This window comes from Nicotiana attenuata, unplaced genomic scaffold (genome assembly GCF_001879085.1).
Source record: "Nicotiana attenuata strain UT unplaced genomic scaffold, NIATTr2, whole genome shotgun sequence".
Taxonomy (NCBI): domain Eukaryota; kingdom Viridiplantae; phylum Streptophyta; class Magnoliopsida; order Solanales; family Solanaceae; genus Nicotiana; species Nicotiana attenuata.
In genome coordinates, this window is record NW_017671791.1 from 76,486 (window position 1) to 96,495 (window position 20,010).

The window sequence follows — 20,010 nt, forward strand, 5'->3', positions numbered from 1 at the left end:
AGGTGTTTCCATTAGAAGTCTCCATGCCAGGAGTTTCTAATTGAACCTTTGTAACAATTTCAATAATCAGCACTGATCGTAGCAATGCCAGAAGAATCAAGAGATGGCATTAGCATTGTCTAAATTTTAAAGATTTATGACATCCCATGAAATAAAACTATTCAAAGACAATGATCTCATTCAGATCAGTATCCAAAATAGTGTACACAACACCAAACTGCAAATAAAAGGACTGTGGGTAAGGGGGACTGAGAGCTGTGGCCTTCACCACCCAGAAGATCTCTTGAAACAATCACATTTAGCAGCCAGAGAGGCTAGGTGGTTTGAGAAGCCATTTCTCAAGCAAGTTAAACTTTGGTAAGCATCCAAAGTTCCAAAAATCGTAAGTGCAAATCCAATCGAAAGAGACTGAAAAATCAATGATTGTTCAGGTAAAAAAGTCACCAGAGGAAGTGTCAGAATTTGCAAGCTATTTGACTCAATGAACAAATGGTAGAAAAAATGATCTCTATAACCTATGAGGAAATCAAGAGGGAAAGCTTAAAGGACAAAGAACTTGGATGAGAATGAGAAACTTTTTAATTCCGTAACAAATATATTTTCACATGTCTACATTTGTTATAACTTCAACTTGTCTCAGCTGTTATCAGAGTGCTAAGAGAAGTTAGTACAATGGGAATTTCAGTATTCTAAATGGTGTTGGTTTTCTTGTCAGCTCCAGTTTCTAATCCAATTAACAAATGGTCTTTGGTTTCAAGATTGGTGAACAAAGGAGATCAAGACAATGTAAATGAGATAGAAGCTCATTTTGAATGCATTGATTTTAGTACTATAAATATATCCTATTAGCAGAAATCTTAAGGGATTCAATGGATTAAACTTCAAGTTTAACTAGAGACTACATGTACTTAATTGATCCACACAGCCAAATAAAGTTTAAGTATCAAAGAGTACCTTTATTTCCTAGATGCCATATCGCAAACCAAAGGGATATCTCCTAGTATGTGCCAGTTAAAATATTTTTGAGAGAACACAAAACTAAAAGCACCGAAATAAGGGAAGCAGCACGCAGACAAAGATATTAAAGAGTTGCTTATATCAACTCGGCAGTGATAGATGTTATATGCAAAATCCCAAGCAAGGAAGGAAGAGAAGAAGAAATAGAAGAAGATGTATAAAATTTGGTACGTACTGACCTTGAGTGTTACTACAAGCAGCTCTTCAAACACTTCTTCACCCGACAATGGAGCAGGGGCAGGTCTATTCTCCTCCTTACCATCAAAAGACTTCTTATCTCGTCGGAATGGATGATCACGAGGCAAAAATCTTCGATGGACCAAGTAACACATCTTATGACTATGTTTGAGATAATGAGAACATGTGTCATAATTGCAAGTGGGGCATGCCAATCTCCCCTTAGTGCTCCATCCTGAAAGCATTGCTAATGCTGGAAAGTCACTAACTATCCACATTAAGGCAGCACGCATTCGGAAAGTTTGGTTGGTTTCAGCATCAAATGTGTCTATCCCAGTTTCCCATAGTTCCTTCAATTCTTCAATTAATGGTCGTAGGTACACATCTATATCATTTCCTGGAGATGATGGACCTGGAATGATCATAGACAACATTATATACTCTGGCTTCATGCAAATCCACGGTGATAAATTATAGTTCATTAACATAACGGGCCACGTGCTATGAGAAATGTTCATGGTCCGAAACGGGTTGAAACCATCACTTGAAAGACTCAATCTAACATTTCGAGCATCTCTAGAGAAGTCTGGGTGCAAAGAATCAAAAGCCTTTCAAGCTTCCCCATCAGCAGGATATTTTATATTCCCATCATTGGGTCGTTCATTAGCATGCCATCTCATTGCAGCAGCCATTTCAGGACGCATGAATATCCTCTGAAGCCTAGGCTTTAAAGGAAAGTACCTTAAAACCTTTGCAGGGATTTTAGAGCTTGCTTTAGTCAAAGGACCATCACTCTTCCATATTGAAGACCCACAAATAGAGAAATTATCGGCATTCGCATTTTCTTTCCAAAATAACATGCAATCATTAGGACATGCATGTATTTTTTCATAATGAAGACCCAAATCTGTTATCATGTTTCTAGCCTTGTTGAAAGATTCCAGTACCTGAGCAAAGGGAAATGCCTCTTTTATCAACTCTAACAAATCGGAGAAAGCCACATTGCTCAACCCATGCAAGGATTTAAGCAAGTACAATCGAATAGTGAAACTAAGTTTACTGAAATTTAACACCCCGGATATAACTCTTGTTTTCCTTCCTCCAGCAATTTGAAAAACTTCTTTGCATCTTCAGATAGTCTTTCCCCAACTCCTTCTTCATCCCCTGCCCAACCCTCTATATTTTTAAATGTATCATGAAGTAGTCCATCAATATCGTCACGCATGGTAGAACCTTCATCATCATTGCTTGGATGAGGTGTATTTCTCGAGGAAAATCCTTCCTCGTGGAAAACCCATTTGGTATAACCATCAACAAATCCATGAACAACTAAATGATCCTCCACCACATTTCTATAATACCAATAGCGATTCATGCACTTTTTGCAAGGGCATAATATTTCATTTCCTTGGGCAGCTAGTTCAAACGTCTTATCAAGAAAATCATTCACTCCACGGATATACTCATCTGTCCATCTCAATAGATTCATCCAACTTTTATCACCATTATCCATAGATATCCTATACGATAAAAGTAAATCAACAAAACTAACCAAATAAACCAAAAGCATATTAATTTGACATTAACCACTGCTTTTAAGGGTGGAACTCAGAAAGTCACAAACAGTAAAGAAATTTAAGGCCTTTAAAAGTTAACTTCTTAAAAATTATCTCTTATAATATGAATAGTTAAAAAATTCAAACCTTTACAAAAAAAAAATATTACAATCATCTTCAATTTCAGAAGCATCACATATACAGGCAGAGGCACTCCAGAAAGACCATTGAGAAAACAACATATACTTAGACAAAAGAAATAAATAGTGCATACTCAAAAAAACATAATCTTTACTCAATTAATAAACCAACTGGACAACTACAAAAACTTCAACTCAATCCTAAGCTAGTGGGATAGGCTATAGAAACCCTCATCCAAATAAATTTCAGAAAATTAACTACAACCACCTTCATTTTCAAAAGCACAAAAATGGGTTAGGCAAAGGACTCGGGGAAAATGGGTTGCTGAAATTAGAGAACCTGTTTATAATAGTAATGGAAAGAGACTTTGGCTTGGTACTTTTTCTACAGCTGTTGAAGCTGCTATTGCTTATGATGAGGCTGCTAAGGTTTTGTATGGTCATAATGCTATACTTAACTTCCCTGATTATTGTGTACAGAATTCCGAATTGGCTAATTACTCGACAAGTGTTTCTATTGCGCGAACTACTTCATTGGGATCGAGTGAATCGTCTATTGAAGATTCAAGAATTGAACCTGACTTACAAACATCAGATACACCAGATGATGGTGTGGTTGCAATTACAGATGAAAAAACTATTTTGGATGATCCAACGAATTTATGTTCCGATGGTAGAGCTGATGGGGATCCAGGGGCACAGCAGGATTCTTCTGTTTGTTGCTTGAATATGGAATCAGTAGTAATGTGTGACGACCCGACCCGTCGTCTCAAGTGTTACTGCTTCATTTCTCCCATTTTATGCTTCTTCATGTTTCGTTATCGGTATGTGGTGTGTTAGAGTTGATTTGGATTGGTTTTGATAAGAAATGAGACACTTAGTCTCTTTAAGGAAGGCCTAAGTTGGAAAAGTCAACCGGATGTTTATGAGTTAGAAGGCTCGGATGTGATTTCCGGTGATTCGGTTAGCTTCGGGAAATGATTTGTGACTTAGGAGTGCGATCGGAATTGATTTTGGAGGTCCGGTGTAGAATTAGGCTTGAATTGGCGAAGTTAGTATTTTGGCGAATTCCGGTTGATAGGTGAGATTTTGATCCGAGGGTCGGAATGGAATTCCGAGAGTTGCTGCAGCTCCGTTAGGTGATTTTGGATATGTGTGTAAAATTTCAGGTCATTCGGACATCGTTTGGTCGGGTTTTTGATCGAATGCGTAATTCGGAAGTTTTTAAGAAACTTAGGCTTGAATTCNACAAAAAAAAAAATTACAATCATCTTCAATTTCAGAAGCATCACATATACAGGCAGTGGCACTCCAGAAAGACCATTGAGAAAACAACATATACTTAGACAAAAGAAGTAAATAGTGTAAACTCAGAAAAACATAATCTTTACTCAATTAATAAACCAACCGGACAACTACAAAAACTTCAACTCAATCCTAAGCCAGTTGGGATAGGCTATGTAAACCCTCATCCAAATAAATTTCAGAAAATTAACTACAACCACCTTCATTTTCAAAAGCACAAAAATGGGTTAGGCAAAGGACTTGGGGAAAATGGGTTGCTGAAATTAGAGAACCTGTTTATAATAGTAATGGAAAGAGACTTTGGCTTGGTACTTTCTCTACAGCTGTTGAAGCTGCTATTGCTTATGATGAGGCTGCTAAGGTTCTGTATGGTCATAATGCTATACTTAACTTCCCTGATTATTGTGTACAGAATTCCGAATTGGCTAATTACTCGACGAGTGTTTCTATTGCGCGAACTACTTCATTGGGATCGAGTGAATCGTCTGTTGAAGATTCAAGAATTGAACCTGACTTACAAACATCAGATACACCAGATGATGGTGTGGTTGCAATTACAGATGAAAAAACTATTTTGGATGATCCAACGAATTTATGATCCGATGGTAGAGCTGATGGGGATCCAGGGGCACAGCAGGATTCTTCTGTTTGTTGCTTGAATATGGAATCAATAGTAATGGAAGTGGACGATTCTTTAGACGATATGAAAGGTTTGAATTGCAGCACGAGAATTGATTCAAAGCCAATTCTCGAGCCTACAAGTTCTTGTGTTAAAGTTGAGGCACCCTCGGACAATGACTTCGTGCAAGATAGATGTTTGGAATGCGTAGATGATGCTAACAAGGTGTCAAATAGTATGCACATATTACACCATGAAATCACTGATGTGAAGCCAAATGACAACATATTTCAACATCATGATGTTTTGAGACCAAATATGAGTTATGAATCTGATGACCAAGTATTGTTGCCTTGTGATCCCATTGCTCTACCAGACTATATTTCAGAATTACTTATCATATTCACACCGGAAATGTAGACTTTGACCTTCACACCGGAAAAATGTTGGTAGAATTAGCTCTTAAGCCCCATTCCTTAGTCTTGCGTGGCTGCTTAAATCAATCACAGGCAGTCTGGACAGTGCAGCCAGCGGGATATCAGAATCTAAGGGCACTACCCAAATGTACATGACTACCCCCACTCTCCACCCCTTTCAACATGACCAAAAATAACAAGAAGACTCAGTAAGTGAGCTTCAGCTCTTTCAAGCAGGAAGCAGTAAACTTATAGGCTAAGAACTACTGCTTTGACCTTCTAAACAGTTATGTATAAAAGACAAAGGAATTTATAAAAAGGTTTTGGGTCACAAAACTCTAAGCATTGCCTTATGTTTTAGGTTGTATGCTCAGAGCCTGCCAAATGATATAATAACAGAGCTAACTCTAGCAAGCTCATCCTCAGACACTCGTAAATCTACATTAACATCCACATTTATATCCTGAGTTAGATTGCATATATATAGTCCAGTATAAAGAATACATCAAAAGCGGTTTATACATGTCTTAGGCTACTCGATTCATTACCTTAATATTTTTGGTTTGATGCTTTAAAAAGCTTCTTCCGAAGGCATCAACAGACAAAGTAAAAAGATAGAGAACGATGGATTGTTATCTGCAACAAATAAGACAAAATATAACAAAGAATAAAACAACCATATGTCACATTCATATACAAGAAAGAAAGAAAGAACAACTAAAATCAGTTACAGTTCATGAACAACATCAGACTTACATACCTTCCAGTACAGTAATCAAGATTCAGATTGGCTTATGCATAATCAACACAATATTCTCTAATACAATTTTGAGGAAATTTGCTCAGATGCCTCAAAATTTCGCCACCCCCTTCACGATACCAAAAATTTTGCCACACCCACTAAATCAGCAACTTATGTGTAAAAACCTATTAACCCAATTTCAGAGAGTGAGAGAGAGGAATACGATAGAGAGGAAGATTCAACAGATTTCTTAGAGTGAACGAGAGAAGAAGATTTTTGGAGAGAGTGGCTTTGCAATCGAAGAAGCTGTCTCTGAGGGTTCAGTGCAATCGATCGAAGAAGTCTCTGAGGGTTCAGTGCAATGGATCGAAGAAGCTAAGTCTCTGAGCTAGGGTTCTTAATTTGGGGGTATCAATAGCTATATTGGATGTATCGATATTTTAATGGGGAAAGGGCAAAAACAGTCTTTTCACATAATATTTTCATTATTGAAATTATTCAAAAATAAAATAAATAAGGCTTATTTTGGCGGGTAACAAAATTCAGGGGGAAAATAACGAGGGAAAAAATAACCGTTCTAATAAAATTTTTTACAATAAAAGCGTTCCAGTAGATAATTTTATTGGGACGGTTTATATAGCCGATGCGCCAGATTAATCTATAGCAACGGTTGTTTTACAATTGCAACGGTTATATAGCTTAAGTGTGCTGATATCACCAAAATGCTATTGTAACGGTTGTAACCGTTACCATAGATGCTCTATGGCAACGGTTGAACAACCGTTGCCAAAAAACCGTTCCCTTAGGCCCATTTTCTGGTAGTGGATATTGCCCGAGGGGCGATCCCTATGTGCTTATATTTCTTATTTGCGTGTCAATTACCTGCTTAATTGTGTATTAGTGCCCGAGGGGTGGATTCCTGTGCTTATCTGCACTAGTTGTTCTGCATTCATTTACGCAACTATTGAAAAAGTCATTTTCAAAGAAGTTTAAACTGAGCTAAGATGTTTTAAGGAATTTTACAGCTTCATTGCTTTCTTACTGGTTTTTGAACTGCTTCTATACAGCATGTTGATGCACTTTTCGTGATTTCTTACCATTCAGACTTTAGTTATGATTATTACTCACTGAGTTGTTGTACTCACTTTACTCCCTACACCTTGTGTGCAGATTCAGGTACTTCAGCACCCGGTAGCGGGCATTGGCTGAGCTAAGGCGGAGTCACCGGATTTTAGCAAGGTAGATGCCGGCGTTCGCAGCACTGCTTTTCTCCCTCTTTATTCTATTAGTCTGTACTTAGTACATTTCAGACTTCGTCAGTTGTATTTAGACCTTAGTAGATGCTCATGACTAATAACACCCCGGTATCGGGCTGAGTTGGGTTGTATTCCGCGAATTGTTTTGTATAGTCATTGTTACTTCTGAGTTTATATCATGTTGTAGACGTAATGCTTATAGTTTAATTGCTTAAAAACTAAATTGGAAATATGTCGGCTGGCCTTGTCTTTATGAGAGGCGCCATCACGACTGGGTCTGGGTTTAGGGTCGTGACAAGTTGGTATCAGGGTCTAGGTTACATAGGTCTCACGAGTCATGAGCAGGGTTAGTAGAGTCTCGAGGATCGGTACAGAGACGTTTGTATTTATCCTCGAGAGGCTGCAGAACCTTTAGGAAAAACTTCACATTCTTGAATTCTTGTCATGCGTCCTTGATTCAGCTTGAAAAGTAACTCTTTGAATTCCTTCCACGCATTCGTATGCAACGAACGAGCGCTCAGTATTAGATGTGCATCGATGGTTTGTGATTCCCTGATTGAGGAGCGAGATGTGATCTCTATGTGCTGATGTTGGGCTAGTCTGGGGGACTCGAGGCCGGATTTTTTTTGCCTATAGCTTGAGCACCGAGGTGCTGATTGTGTGAGCACATGTTTCTGGATCTACATGTTCTGTTGTGTCCCTATTAAGAGGAGTAATGACTTAATAGTTACGTGATGAGGGTGATGTGACTACGAGATGTATTCGTATGATTTGGAAGCGACGAGAAGGGTCTGCTGAAGGATAGAAGAACTATTAGGTGCTTGATTTCCATCTTGATTTGAGGTATAGCCCCGAGTTATGGGTATGTGATGAATCCTTTCATGTTTTCTTGTTGGGAGTGAAGTAAATTTCATGTTGCGGTATGAGTTCAAACTCAGGAAGATTAAGGGACTGCGCGATGAGTATGATGGTGGAAGGTATACAGAAATGCCAGTTTGAGGCAAAACAGGTGGGTTATCTCCTGCGGAATGTTCTGGAGTTTGTGCGATCCTTATGTTGTCTGTTAGAAGATCTCAATTCCAAGTAAAATATATGTGTTGAAATTTAAATTTGGGTTCGCTTAAGAGAGTGGGTTTAATTGTTACGAGAGTAAATACGAGAGTTGCAGAAGATATGAAGTATTAGATGGTCTGTGTTCCACGAGCTTATGAAGGATTGAGTAAATCTTACTATGGTATTATGGCAGCAACAAAGTATATGCGTTATGAGTTATGGTGCGTGTTTTGATCTGTGGCTTCGAGCCAAGTGGGGGAGTCTACTATTGAGTTATTGATTGCACGGTTATGTGCTACATTGGTTCCAGTTGGAGGCGTGCTGGTGAATCAGTTATAGCCTACGGAGATCGAGACCGAGGATGGCTCGAGTAAAGGAAAATTCTTGGTAGAGGTTATAGTATGCTTCATAGGTGTGTGAGAATTCACGGAATGTCTTAAGTTGTTGTTGATAAAGAATGCTCAATGCATAGGAAAGAAAATGGCTTGGTTGGATCAAGGTAAGGTTATATGCGCAGTGTCAGAAATGGTAATGAGGCGCAGGTTGTTTGGTTCTTTTGATCGGACTAATTGCAGTTTGGGTAGAGTGGATGACTCTAGAGAATGGTTCTAATGTGTTCAAAATTTTACATGCAATAATTGGAGACTTTCAAGTTGTACTTGTGGCTAGAAGCCGAGGTTTTACATTTGGAAGGTGTCAAGACTTGAGTCATTTCTATATCAATTATGGGATTCTATACATCAATATTAGAAAAGTAATGTCTTCAGATTCGCAAGAAGTCTTTTCAGGGTAGGTATTCTGAATGTGGTGGTTTTGGGAACATTTGAAAGAGAATTCAGCGGGTTGTGAGCCTTATACTGTATGGTATTATGCTTGGCTCTCGTGTGGTGAGTCTAGGTTGGGGAATTGCAATGTTATAGCAAGAAAGAGTATCAAGTTGAAGGTAAATTAGAAGGGAGCTCGGATTGATGGGATAGCTTGGTTGTAGGCCAGATCGGTATGGTAAAGATATGATTAGTTCTTTGGGTGTTTACGAGGTAATAAATTTCTACAGGTATTTCGCAGCAATGCTCTTAGGTTGATGGCTGGCGTAGCTTGGTTGAGTCAGAAAGATTCAGTCCTGGCAGGTCTGGTTTGTGCAAGGGGAACTTGGAGAGTTCTTGATGGTTTCTACCTCGGTTGGAGAGGTATTCTTTCTATGGGCATGAGAAGCAAGGAATGTGTAGTGATTTTCTTCTGAACGGGATCAATGGAAAGTTCTCGGTTGGTTGAGTACCTAGTTGCTTGTAGCTCGGAAAGGATATGAAATTCTCATGTTATTTTAGAATGGTTTGGTATATGCGGTATGTGTGGAGGATTGAGATCTGCGTGGGTAAGGTTATGGTTCAGTCCGAACGGAACGCCATAAAATTCTTAGGCAGCACGGGCTATTTCAGATAATTAGAGAAGTGAGCTTCAGACGATTAGGGGAATGATCTTCAGATGATTAGGGGAATGACCTTCAGATGATTAAGGGAATGGTATTGCTAGTTGGAGCTAATTTGACGAGGGTATATGTTTCAGAAAAAGGCAATGTGATTAAGTTGAGGGTACTTCAGTAGTATTCCGACACTTTCTTGTTAGATCGACTGCTGATATCTGAGTTTGCTTGGAGGCACAGAAGAATGTTAGAGTATCTCTCAGGGAATGGCTGGATATTAGAGATGTGGTATGTACTCGGACGGTGGAAATGGGGATTGGATACGGTGATTCGTGTGCTATATGGAGTTGGAGACTGGGAGTTCTCCTATTCGGGCTATGTTGTGGTTGTGGGTCGTGTGTATCGGCACTGTTTAGTGACTATCGGGGTTTGGAGACCCGAGTGGATCTTTTGCTGCTTGGCATGTTAGATTTTGGATGTGATATTAGGCATAGACTGGTCGTCGTAGTGTTGTGTCATTCTGAGCTATTGCGCTAAGGCGACGATGTTGGCTATGCCGGGAATGCCACGGATTGAGTGGCGAGGTTCGACGGATTATGTTCTTAGTAGGGTGGTTTTATATTTCGAAGACCCAGCGGATGGCCGGGAAGGATTGTCTTTCTTATTTGGGCCTTCGTGATGGATGTCAGTGTAGAGACTCCTACCATGGATTCAGCTCCGGTGGTGAGGACTTTTCGGATGTGTTCTTGTGGCCGGGCATGTCACCGGGCAAGGTTGTTGATTTTGGTATTGATTTGATGCCGGGAACCGCATCGTATGGCACCGACAGAGTTAAAGGAGTTGAGGGAGCAGTTCCAGGGTTTCCTTGATAAGGGGTCCGTTGGCAGGCCAATGTGGATGTGTGTTCTAACTTGAGTCGACTTGGTTGGCTCCGAATTGCATTGTTGAGGGATATGTTGATTCGATTGTTATTGAGCTTATTAGTGATTTGGGGAGATCTATGAGTTACCTTTCTGTGTTGCGAGGTGTTATGATTTGTGGGTATAGGCACTTACGATGCGGTTCTATTAGGGGTTGCATAGTGGGAGTCGAGCGGGAGTAATTGGGCGTTGCTCGGTAGATGGCGTATTGGTTATGTCCTTTCGGGTTGTGTGGTTTATGTTATTTGCTTCACCATGGTTATGATGATTTACTTTGGTTCTAGACATCAATTGTGCGTGGTCGTCAATTTCGAGCAGAGTGACTTGAGGTGTGTCATGTGGAGCAGTGTTTGGATAGGGTCGCACATTGTAGCAAAGATATGTGGAGGTATGACCTTGCGGGTTAGATTCATGTGTTCTGTTTCTATGATGTGAGACGGGTTCTCAGCCTTGTGTTGTGGTGGTACTAGTGAGCTTGCGGTACAACTCTTTCATTTGAACCACTTTCATGATTTGAGTATGTTCGGATTGTTCTTATTGGTGCGCGGATTGCGCAAGTTGCGACTTTAGTTTGCATTGAGGTGTCATGTTACCAGAGTGGTTGTGTTGGATTAGATGAGATCGTTGGGATCTTTAATGAATACGAACGGATTCGATTTTAGCATGTTGGAAGGATAAATATCGAGGCTCGGCTCAGAAATTTGCTATGGTCTTTGCCAAAGGAGAAGTGGCTTCATGAATGGTTGATCTAAGTAATGGTTATGGCTTACTGTGTGTTTTATTTATCATTGGCGGTATATGAAATTCTATCGGTATTCGGTTGTTGTGTGGAGCTGCTGTGATTAGAAGTTATCGCTGCAAGCGTTTGAGTTATGTGGTATATCATGTAGTTGCACCTGAAGTTGCAGGTATGGTTTGTTACAGCTTGTTCGGGCTTATTCACAGTATAAATGTGGGATTCTGATCGTATTGAAGATTTCAGAAGTGGAAATGTGGTCCTATGGTTTATGAGCCATTGGCTTGCGAATTTTCAGTTACAACGTGTTATAAGACCTATATGAGATATGGTGACGTGGGATCACCCCCGGGTGTGTGCATGGTAAGGTTATTCTGCGATTGAGTGGCTTTTGGAACAACTATGGGCACGTTCGAGGACGAACGTATGTTTAAGTGGGGGAGGATGTAACGACCCGACCGGTCGTTTAGAGCTTTTGCACTTTGCTCGCCAGTTCTCGGGCATGACTTTCCCCGTGTGATGTATTATGACTCATGTAAATCGTTGGTTTTGGTTTTCAGGGTAATCGGAATGAAATTGGAAGAATAGTTCTCAGTTTGAAGCTTGAAATTTGAAAGGTTGACCAAGATTTTGACTTGTTTTTATATGATCTCGGATCGGAATTTTTATGATTTGGTTAGCTCCGTTAGGTGATTTGGGGCTTGAATTGGCAAAATTAGTTTCGTTTGGGGCTTGAAGGTTCAGGCTTGAATTGGCAAAATTAAGATTTCGGCGTTTTCCGGTTGATAGGTGAGATTTTGATATAGAGGTCGGAATGGAATTCCAGAAGTCGCAGTAGTTTCGTTATGTCATTTGGGATGTGTGTGCAAAATTTCAGGTCATTCGGACGTGGTTTGGTTGGGTTTTTGATCAAAAGCGGAATTTGGAAGATTTTAGAAACTTAGGCTTGAATCCGATGTGTTTCGGTTGATTTGATGTTGTTTGAGGTGTTTTGATGATTGGAACAAGTTTGAATAAGGTATTAGGATGTGTTCGTGCCTTTGGTTGAGGTCCCGGGGGCCTCGGGTGAGTTTCGGGTGGTCAATCGGACCATTTTGGAGTTCAGAAAATTGCAGAAAAATCTGTCCAGCAGTTGCAGACATTTTGGTCTTCGCGTTCGCGAGTGGATCCTCGTGTTCGCGAAGGGTCTGGAAGGGAGGCGTCAGGTTTGGCCTTCGTGTTTGCAAAGGGGAGTCACGCGTTCGCGAAGGGTTGTGATTTGAGGCGTCGTGTACGCGAGAGGCTAGGCCGCGTTCGCGTAGGGTCTTTTTGGATCAGTTGGTTTGGGGTCAAGTGTTCATCGCGTTTGCGGAAGAGTGAGCGCGTTCGCGAAGGGTAAGGTTGAGGAAAGCATCGCGTTCGGGATTGTCATGTCGTGTTCGCATAGAGGAAAAGCTGGTCAAAGTAAGTTTGTGCTTCACGAACGCGAGGGTTTGACCGCGTTCGCGAAGAAGGAAATTCAGGACTGGGCAGAATGTTTTTAACTCGTCTTGTCCGCGATTTTGAGGTTTATTTCCTCCATAGTTGGCCATTTTGGGAGATTTTTTTTGAAGGAGATTGAAGAGGGATTCAAGGGGAATCGTTGGGAGGTAAGATTCTTGGACTAAAAACTCGATTATTATGTGAATTCCACCTAGAAAATCATGAAAACTAAGCCAAAAATTGAAGAACTAGGGCTTGAGAAATTGGACTTTTGATTTGGGATTTGGGTCATTTGTGGACGGATTTTGACATTTTTAGTATGTATGAACTCGTGGGAAGATAAGGAACCTATTGGAGTAAAATTTTTTGAATTTCGAGACGTGGGCCTGGGGGTCGGATTTTGATAATTTCGGGATTTGTGCCCTTTATTGATTGTTTTTGCTTGGGTTTTGTTCCCTTAGCATATTTTGACGTCCTCGTTCTGATTTTCGATAGATTCGACACGCGTGGAGGCCAATTTGAAGGGCAAAGGCGTCGCGAGCTAGAGATTTAGCCGGTTCGAGGTGAGTAATGATTGTAAATGATGTTCTGAGGGTTTGAAACCCCGGATTGCACATCGTAGTGCTATATTGAGGTGAGGCACACGCTGGATGACGAGCGTGGGGTCGTGCACTATTGGGGACTGTGACTTTGTCCGTCCCGATTGATGATTTTACTGCGTATTTGACTGAAATCTATCTGTTATCATTATTATTTGGGCTAAAAGCCTTATGTGGGCTTCGTGCTAGCTGTTTGAACTCTTAGGGGATTTTTAAATGATATTTTCCTCAGTGATTGATTTCATACTGGTGCTCAGTCATACTATATTTTTCTATTTTAAAAACTCAGCTGTATTATTCTGTTTTAAACACATTAAATGATATTTTCAAAGGTATTTGAGCTGAGCTTCATATTTTACTGTGGCCCGAGGGGCTTATTGAGATTTTTGACTGAGTAAGGCCGAGGGCTATGTTGTGAGGATACACTGATACTGATTTGAGGCCGAGGGCCTGAGATATGTACGCCACGAGGTGGCTTGATTGATATGAGGCCGAGGGCCTAGATTTGATGCCACGAGATGGCTTGTTATTGCGCTTGGGCCATATGGGGCCCCTCTAGGAGTCTGCACACCCCCAGTGAGCGCGGGTACCTATTTTGATGTGAGATATAGCCCGAGGGGCTGGTATGGTTCTATGTGATTGCTCGAGGGGCTGGTATTGTTCTATGTGATTGCCCGAGGGGTTGGTACTGTTCTGAGATATTGCCCGAGGGGCGGATTTGTTGACATTGTGCCCGAGGGGCGAACCCTATGTGCTTATCTTACTTATTTGCCTGTCAATTACCTGCTTAATTGTGTATTTGTGCCCGAGGGGAGGATTTCTGTGCTTATCTGCACTAGTTGTTCTGCATTCATCTGCGCAACTGTTGAAAAAGTCATTTTCAAAGAAGTTTAAACTGAGCTAAGATGTTTTAAGGGATTTTACAGCTTCATTGCTTTCTTACTGGTTTTTGAACTGCTTCTATACAACATGTTGATGCACTTTCCGTGATTTCTTACCATTCAGACTTTAGTTATGATTATTATTTACTGAGTTGGAGTACTCACTTTACTCTCTGCACCTTGTGTGCAGATTCAGGTACTTCAGCACCCGGTAGCGGGCATTGGCTGAGCTGAGGCGGAGTCACCGGAGTTTAGCAAGGTAGCTGCCAGCGTTCGCAGCACTGCTTTTCTCCCTCTTTATTCTATTAGTCTGTACTTAGTACAGACTTTGTCGGTTGTATTTAGACCTTAGTAGATGCTCATGACTAGTGACACCCCGGTATTGGGCTGAGTTGGGTTGTATTCCGCGAATTGTTTTGTATTGTCATTGTTACTTCTGTGTTTATATCAAGTTTTAGACGTAATGCTTATTGTTTAATTGCTTAAAAATTGGATTGGAAATGTGTCGGCTGGCCTTGTCTTCACGAGAGGCGCCATCACGACCGGGTCTGGGTTTAGGGTCGTGACAGTAGGTGTGTAGCAAAACCATGTTGAAAACAGAGGGTATGAGACATAATCCTACACATAATTAGGATCAATTGAAACCCCAAGAGATTAGGTATAATCTCATCAGTAAAGAAGAGAAAACAGGATTTTAGACATGCTACACAGGCATCACATAAGCATTCATAGTTTAGGCATGCTGACTACATATTGAACAAACAAGATTTAATCATGTTAGATGAAGCAGTAAACAGTCAGTTATAGTTTAGGCATGCTAGTTACATATTGATCAAGACAGAATTAGGCATGCTAAACAAGACAATAAACAGGAACAAGAATGGAACTCATAACTGATGAACTAAAACAGTAATGAAACACACAAAGTTTTAGGTTTCAGAAATTAAATTGAGACATACCGGTTTAAGGAAGAGAACACAAATTGTAAAGCAAGTGCAGTTTAATATCTAGCCTTGGCTTACAGCCGGCTAGATCAGTGAATATCATAAGTTGCAGAGAAGAAAAGAGAGCTTTAGAGTGTAAGTGTGTTTGTGAACTAGTGGTCGTGTGTTAGAAGTGAAATAGAGGAGAGTTTATATAGCAGTTTAGGAGCAGAGCAGAAAAAGGTAAAGGAATCAACACTCAGCAATTAAGGAAATCACAGAATCAATTTACACGCAAAATCAGCATAGTCTTTCCTTAATTAAGGGTAATTACCCAACGGTAAGGGACATGAGATATTTAAGGAAGGAAAATCAGATCAGATGTAAGTAAAGAGGTAAATAAGCAGGAGTTTAATTAAGAAAATAATCGTGAAAACTTAATAAATATCACAGGTGATAGAATAAGGTAAGAAGGCCAATTAAAGTCACAAATAAGGGAATAAATCAGGTATTATGCACATAAGTATTAACAGAGCAAATCAGTAAATCACAATTCAAAGTAGTACTGATTTACGGGGAGGAAAATATCAGTTTCCACAAATAGACCAATAGGCTAAATAAAATTTCATGAACACACATAAACTAACCATAAATTAGCTCAGAATCTCTAATAGAGATAAACTAGGGTAAAAATCACAAGGCGCTGAATTAGGCTAAGGGGAAATCATGAAAGTCACAGCACAGAACGAAACAATGCAATAAGTAACACGTAAAAACCTAGAATAGAAGAAAAATATGAGAAAATTAGGGTTTTAGCATAAATCGACTAGGATTTCGGCAAACTTAACATGAATCGGTCAAAAGCACATAAGGACAGACGATTAAACATTCAAAAATCAGGAAACCTTTGAGAAGATGACTTTCAGTAAACCCTAACTTTAGAAAAACGGAAAATCAGTTGAAAAACCAGAAATCTTTCAAGGAAACATGTGAGATAGGTTCGATTCATCTCAGATCTGTACAGATCTGAGAAGATCAAAGGGAAAGATTAGGGTTTTCAGAAGTAACTCAGAGATGAAAACATAGACTTAGAAATCCATAGGTTCAAGATGAAAATAAGAAACCCTCACTAGAAGTCGAACCAGAATGTCCTAAAACAAGCGAGAAAGAACCAAAGGCGTAAGCGGACTAACCCTGGTCCCTTGAGGACTTTAGAGATGGAGGTACCCAGCATAGGAGAGGCCATTGGAGGCCTGGGGTGGTGAGAAACTGCCATGGACGGCGGTGGATGAGTGACGACGTTTGGGAATTTAGGGTTAAAGTTAGAGAGCATTTGAGAGTCGAGGGAACGAAAGGGCGGCGGAAATGAGAGACAATGAAAGGGTTTAGGGGGTCGTTTGGGTTAATATGGTAAGTTTAATCGTGGACCGTTGATCAAAATGATCAACTACCACGATTAAACGGGGCTATTGGGTCGGGACATGCAGATTGGGCCTAAAGGAGTTTTGGGTTTGCTTTTATAAGGTATTGGGCTGGTAGATTTAGGCTAAAATTGAAATAAAAGAGGCTATTTGTTAAATACCCCGAACAATTGATTAAAAATAATTTGTAAAAGAACTACTAGTTATAAAAAATGAATTTCACGCATAGAAATATTTTAATAATAGTTATTTAGTATTTAAAACTGCAAATGTCTAATTTCTAGTAAAATAATACTAAAATATACGCATGGGCTATAATTGCAAAGTTATTGCAATTATAGCCAAAATGTGCCAATTTGGCTATTTATGAAATAATTTGGGCTCAATAGGATCATAATAGTAATACTAAATCAAAACATGTTCTAAATTCATTTGCGATGCAATTTTACAATTATTTATATGAAGAAAATATTGAAATAAATTAATTTAAAGATGTAAAAATTATGGGAAAATACCTATTGATGCTAATGCATAGTTTTAAAGGTATATATGCATTTCAAAAATATTATAGGAAAAATTGGGTTACAACGCTAGGATGATATGTGGGATGCTACTAAAGAATATGTTGAAAAGAAAAAGAACCTCATTAGCACCCGATCCCAACTTTTCATACTCCTTTAAAAACATGTAATGTAATTCTTATATTACAATTTGGTTGTAATTGAAATTCTTGAACCATGTGAACAAAAGATAGATTTTTTGATCACTTTGTTCCTTATGGTGGAGTCTTAAAGTTGCCGTAACAAGAATACATGTTGCAGAGGCTACAGATCTAGTATTTCTTTTCATATATCAGTTGTAATACATATACTATCTCCAAAGTAGATTATAGTTGCCTGATACTTGAACAAAAAATATTTTGAGAAATTAAAGATGCTTTAGAATATTAACTGTACAGAGAGAAAAGTTTAATATATAACTAGTATAAAGTGTACTAATCTCAATATGTGCAGGAGAAATCTCTGGCCCTTAGATATTGATATCAATGTGATGCGACCCTATCTGTAAACAAAGCATTAGTCTCAGTATATGCATCGATATCAACATTATCATATACTTCATAATTATTGTAGTAGTAAACATAGCAGATGTAATAATATGACTGAAGTGTGTCAAGGTACAATATGCTCTTGATATCTCTACCTTTTAAAAAAATTTGGATTACTTAAGTTGATTCTCTCGTTAGTTCTTAAAAGTGATTGAACTGATTATATCTATATTTGTGTTCATGTCTTAATATTGATCCATGTACTCGGTATTATAGAAATTTGATCATGGCCTCTATATTCATGCACATGTTTCTACTTGTCATCTGATTAGGCGTGTGGGTTGCTGAAGAATCTAGCCTTAATGGTTTATATAACAGTTGGTTCAGCGGCATATCCAATTTTGGAGTTTTTGGAAGAGTGGGGTACTGAGAACTATGAGGTGAGTAAATCTCAGTGTGTCGGGATGTTGGTGGGTCAGCTTAATTATTCTGTATTTTCTTTACTCTATTAAGTGTGATGATGATATGGTCTTCCTTGGCTCACCATTGCTTTTCTGTAAATCCAGGAAATTTCTCCTGCCGTTATTCGACAGGCTACAAAGATCTTTGTCAATGGTACCTGGGTGGGAATTCATCGCGACCCTGACATGTTAGTGAGAACACTGAGACGACTTAGGAGAAGGGTAAGAAAGAAACTACACTAACTTTGAGTGGATGGTATTACTTGTACCGTCTGAAGCATATATTGGAGGATGGTAAAAGCCATATAATTACATAGTAATCTGGAAAAACAGCTATGCGATGTCAGTTCTATATATCTTTGATTTGTTATATATTACAGTTATGCTCTTATCCAACCATTGTAAACATATGGATGTTGAATTGGAATATAGTACTGCACCTTTATTCTGGCTTACAAACTGATATTGTCTAGTGGTTTCGACTAAGTTCTCTGGTCTCATCCTTTAGGCACCCTCTTAAACACTCTAGGCCTCCTATATATTATCACTTGAAACGGGAGCTTCTGCATTTGCTTTGGTTATTTTGCATAAGTGCCTTCAATTTTGTTTTATGCAGGTTGATGTAAATACTGAGGTCGGGGTAGTTTGTGATATCCATTTGAAAGAACTTCGAATTTATACCGACTATGGGAGGTGCAGTCGTCCATTATTTACTGTGGAAAAGCAAAGGCTGTTGATCAAGAAGAAGGATATTCAAGCATTGCAACAACGGGCCTCTATATTCATGGCCTCTATATTCATGGACAAAGACTAGGATGAGTTTGAAAACAGAGTAGTTTGAAGTCATTTTGTATTTTTTTAGTATTCTGTATATATACAATAAAAATGTAATGTGAAGTATTGGATATCTTAATTGTATTAGACTTTTTAGCAATAAAAAGTTCATGCAATTCTATTTGATAGTTGATTGTTTGTTTTTTAGTTATCTATTAGCATGTTAATGGGTTAGAGGAAACTATAAATGTAACTAATTTATGAATATTAGTTTAACAGTGGGAATGTATTAGCATACTGGCCATTGAGAAAAAATATGTTTTAGTGGCGACTGAATTTTGCCACAACAACAAATAGAATTTGTGGCAACTAAAGTCGCAGCTAAAGCTCATGTATTTATGGCGAGGAGAGCTGCTGCCGAAGCTACAATAGTATTTGTAGCGATAACGGTCGCCACTAAAAAAATTCATTAGTGGCGACCTGCCCGAAAATCTGTTTTGTGAAAATCTTTTGTAGCATATTTATTTACTATTTGTGGCGACAAAAGTCGTTACTAATTTGTAGATTTTTGTGGCGACTTTTGATAGTAGTCCCAAAAAACATTTAGTAACGGTTGTGCTTGCAGCAACCCAAATGTCGCTACTATACGCCTTTAGTGGCGACTTTCGTGGAATTTGTAGCGACTAAAGTCGCCGCTAAACGTTACATTTCTTGTAGTGTCTTTTTTGCGGCTGCATCAGTCATGAAGTGACTGTTTCATCATGACGTTTCCATCATGACCCCTTTACACGACGGTTGCTTCTTCATATAAATACCTCCTTTGCCTCTGTTTTTTACGAAAAACTTTCTGTAGTTCTCGTTCTTCATCACGTTTTACTTTCTCATACAACTATGTCTTCTTCAAATCCTGATCCTCATAAAGTTGTTATAGTGGATGAACTTCCCCCTTCGTCTTCTCCTACCAGAAGTAGAAGAGGTGGCAGGTTACGTAGTTTAGGATCTGTTTCTATTCGTGGTTCTTCTTCTCAACCTAGTACCACTACCCCGTCGTCTTCTAGAACTAGGGCTTCTTCTTTACATAGATC

At 39.2% G+C, this 20,010-nt stretch overlaps 2 protein-coding genes across 2 annotated transcripts; both read left to right on the top strand.

Annotated features, from left to right (window-relative positions):
- Positions 1-3,180: 3,180 nt before the first annotated feature.
- On the top strand, positions 3,181-4,793 carry LOC109210236 (ethylene-responsive transcription factor CRF4-like). Its single transcript, XM_019373618.1, has 3 exons — positions 3,181-3,184; positions 3,282-3,636; positions 4,427-4,793. Exons 1-3 carry the CDS (start codon positions 3,181-3,183, stop codon positions 4,791-4,793), a joined length of 726 nt encoding a protein of 241 aa, XP_019229163.1.
- Positions 4,794-4,871: 78 nt separating this feature from the next.
- Positions 4,872-19,031, top strand: LOC109210237 (DNA-directed RNA polymerase II subunit RPB2-like). The gene is made up of 4 exons (XM_019373619.1): positions 4,872-5,156; positions 18,023-18,130; positions 18,257-18,373; positions 18,768-19,031. The coding sequence occupies exons 1-4, from the start codon at positions 4,872-4,874 to the stop codon at positions 18,963-18,965; spliced, it is 708 nt and encodes a 235-aa protein (XP_019229164.1). The 3' UTR covers positions 18,966-19,031.
- The last annotated feature ends 979 nt before the right edge of the window (positions 19,032-20,010 follow it).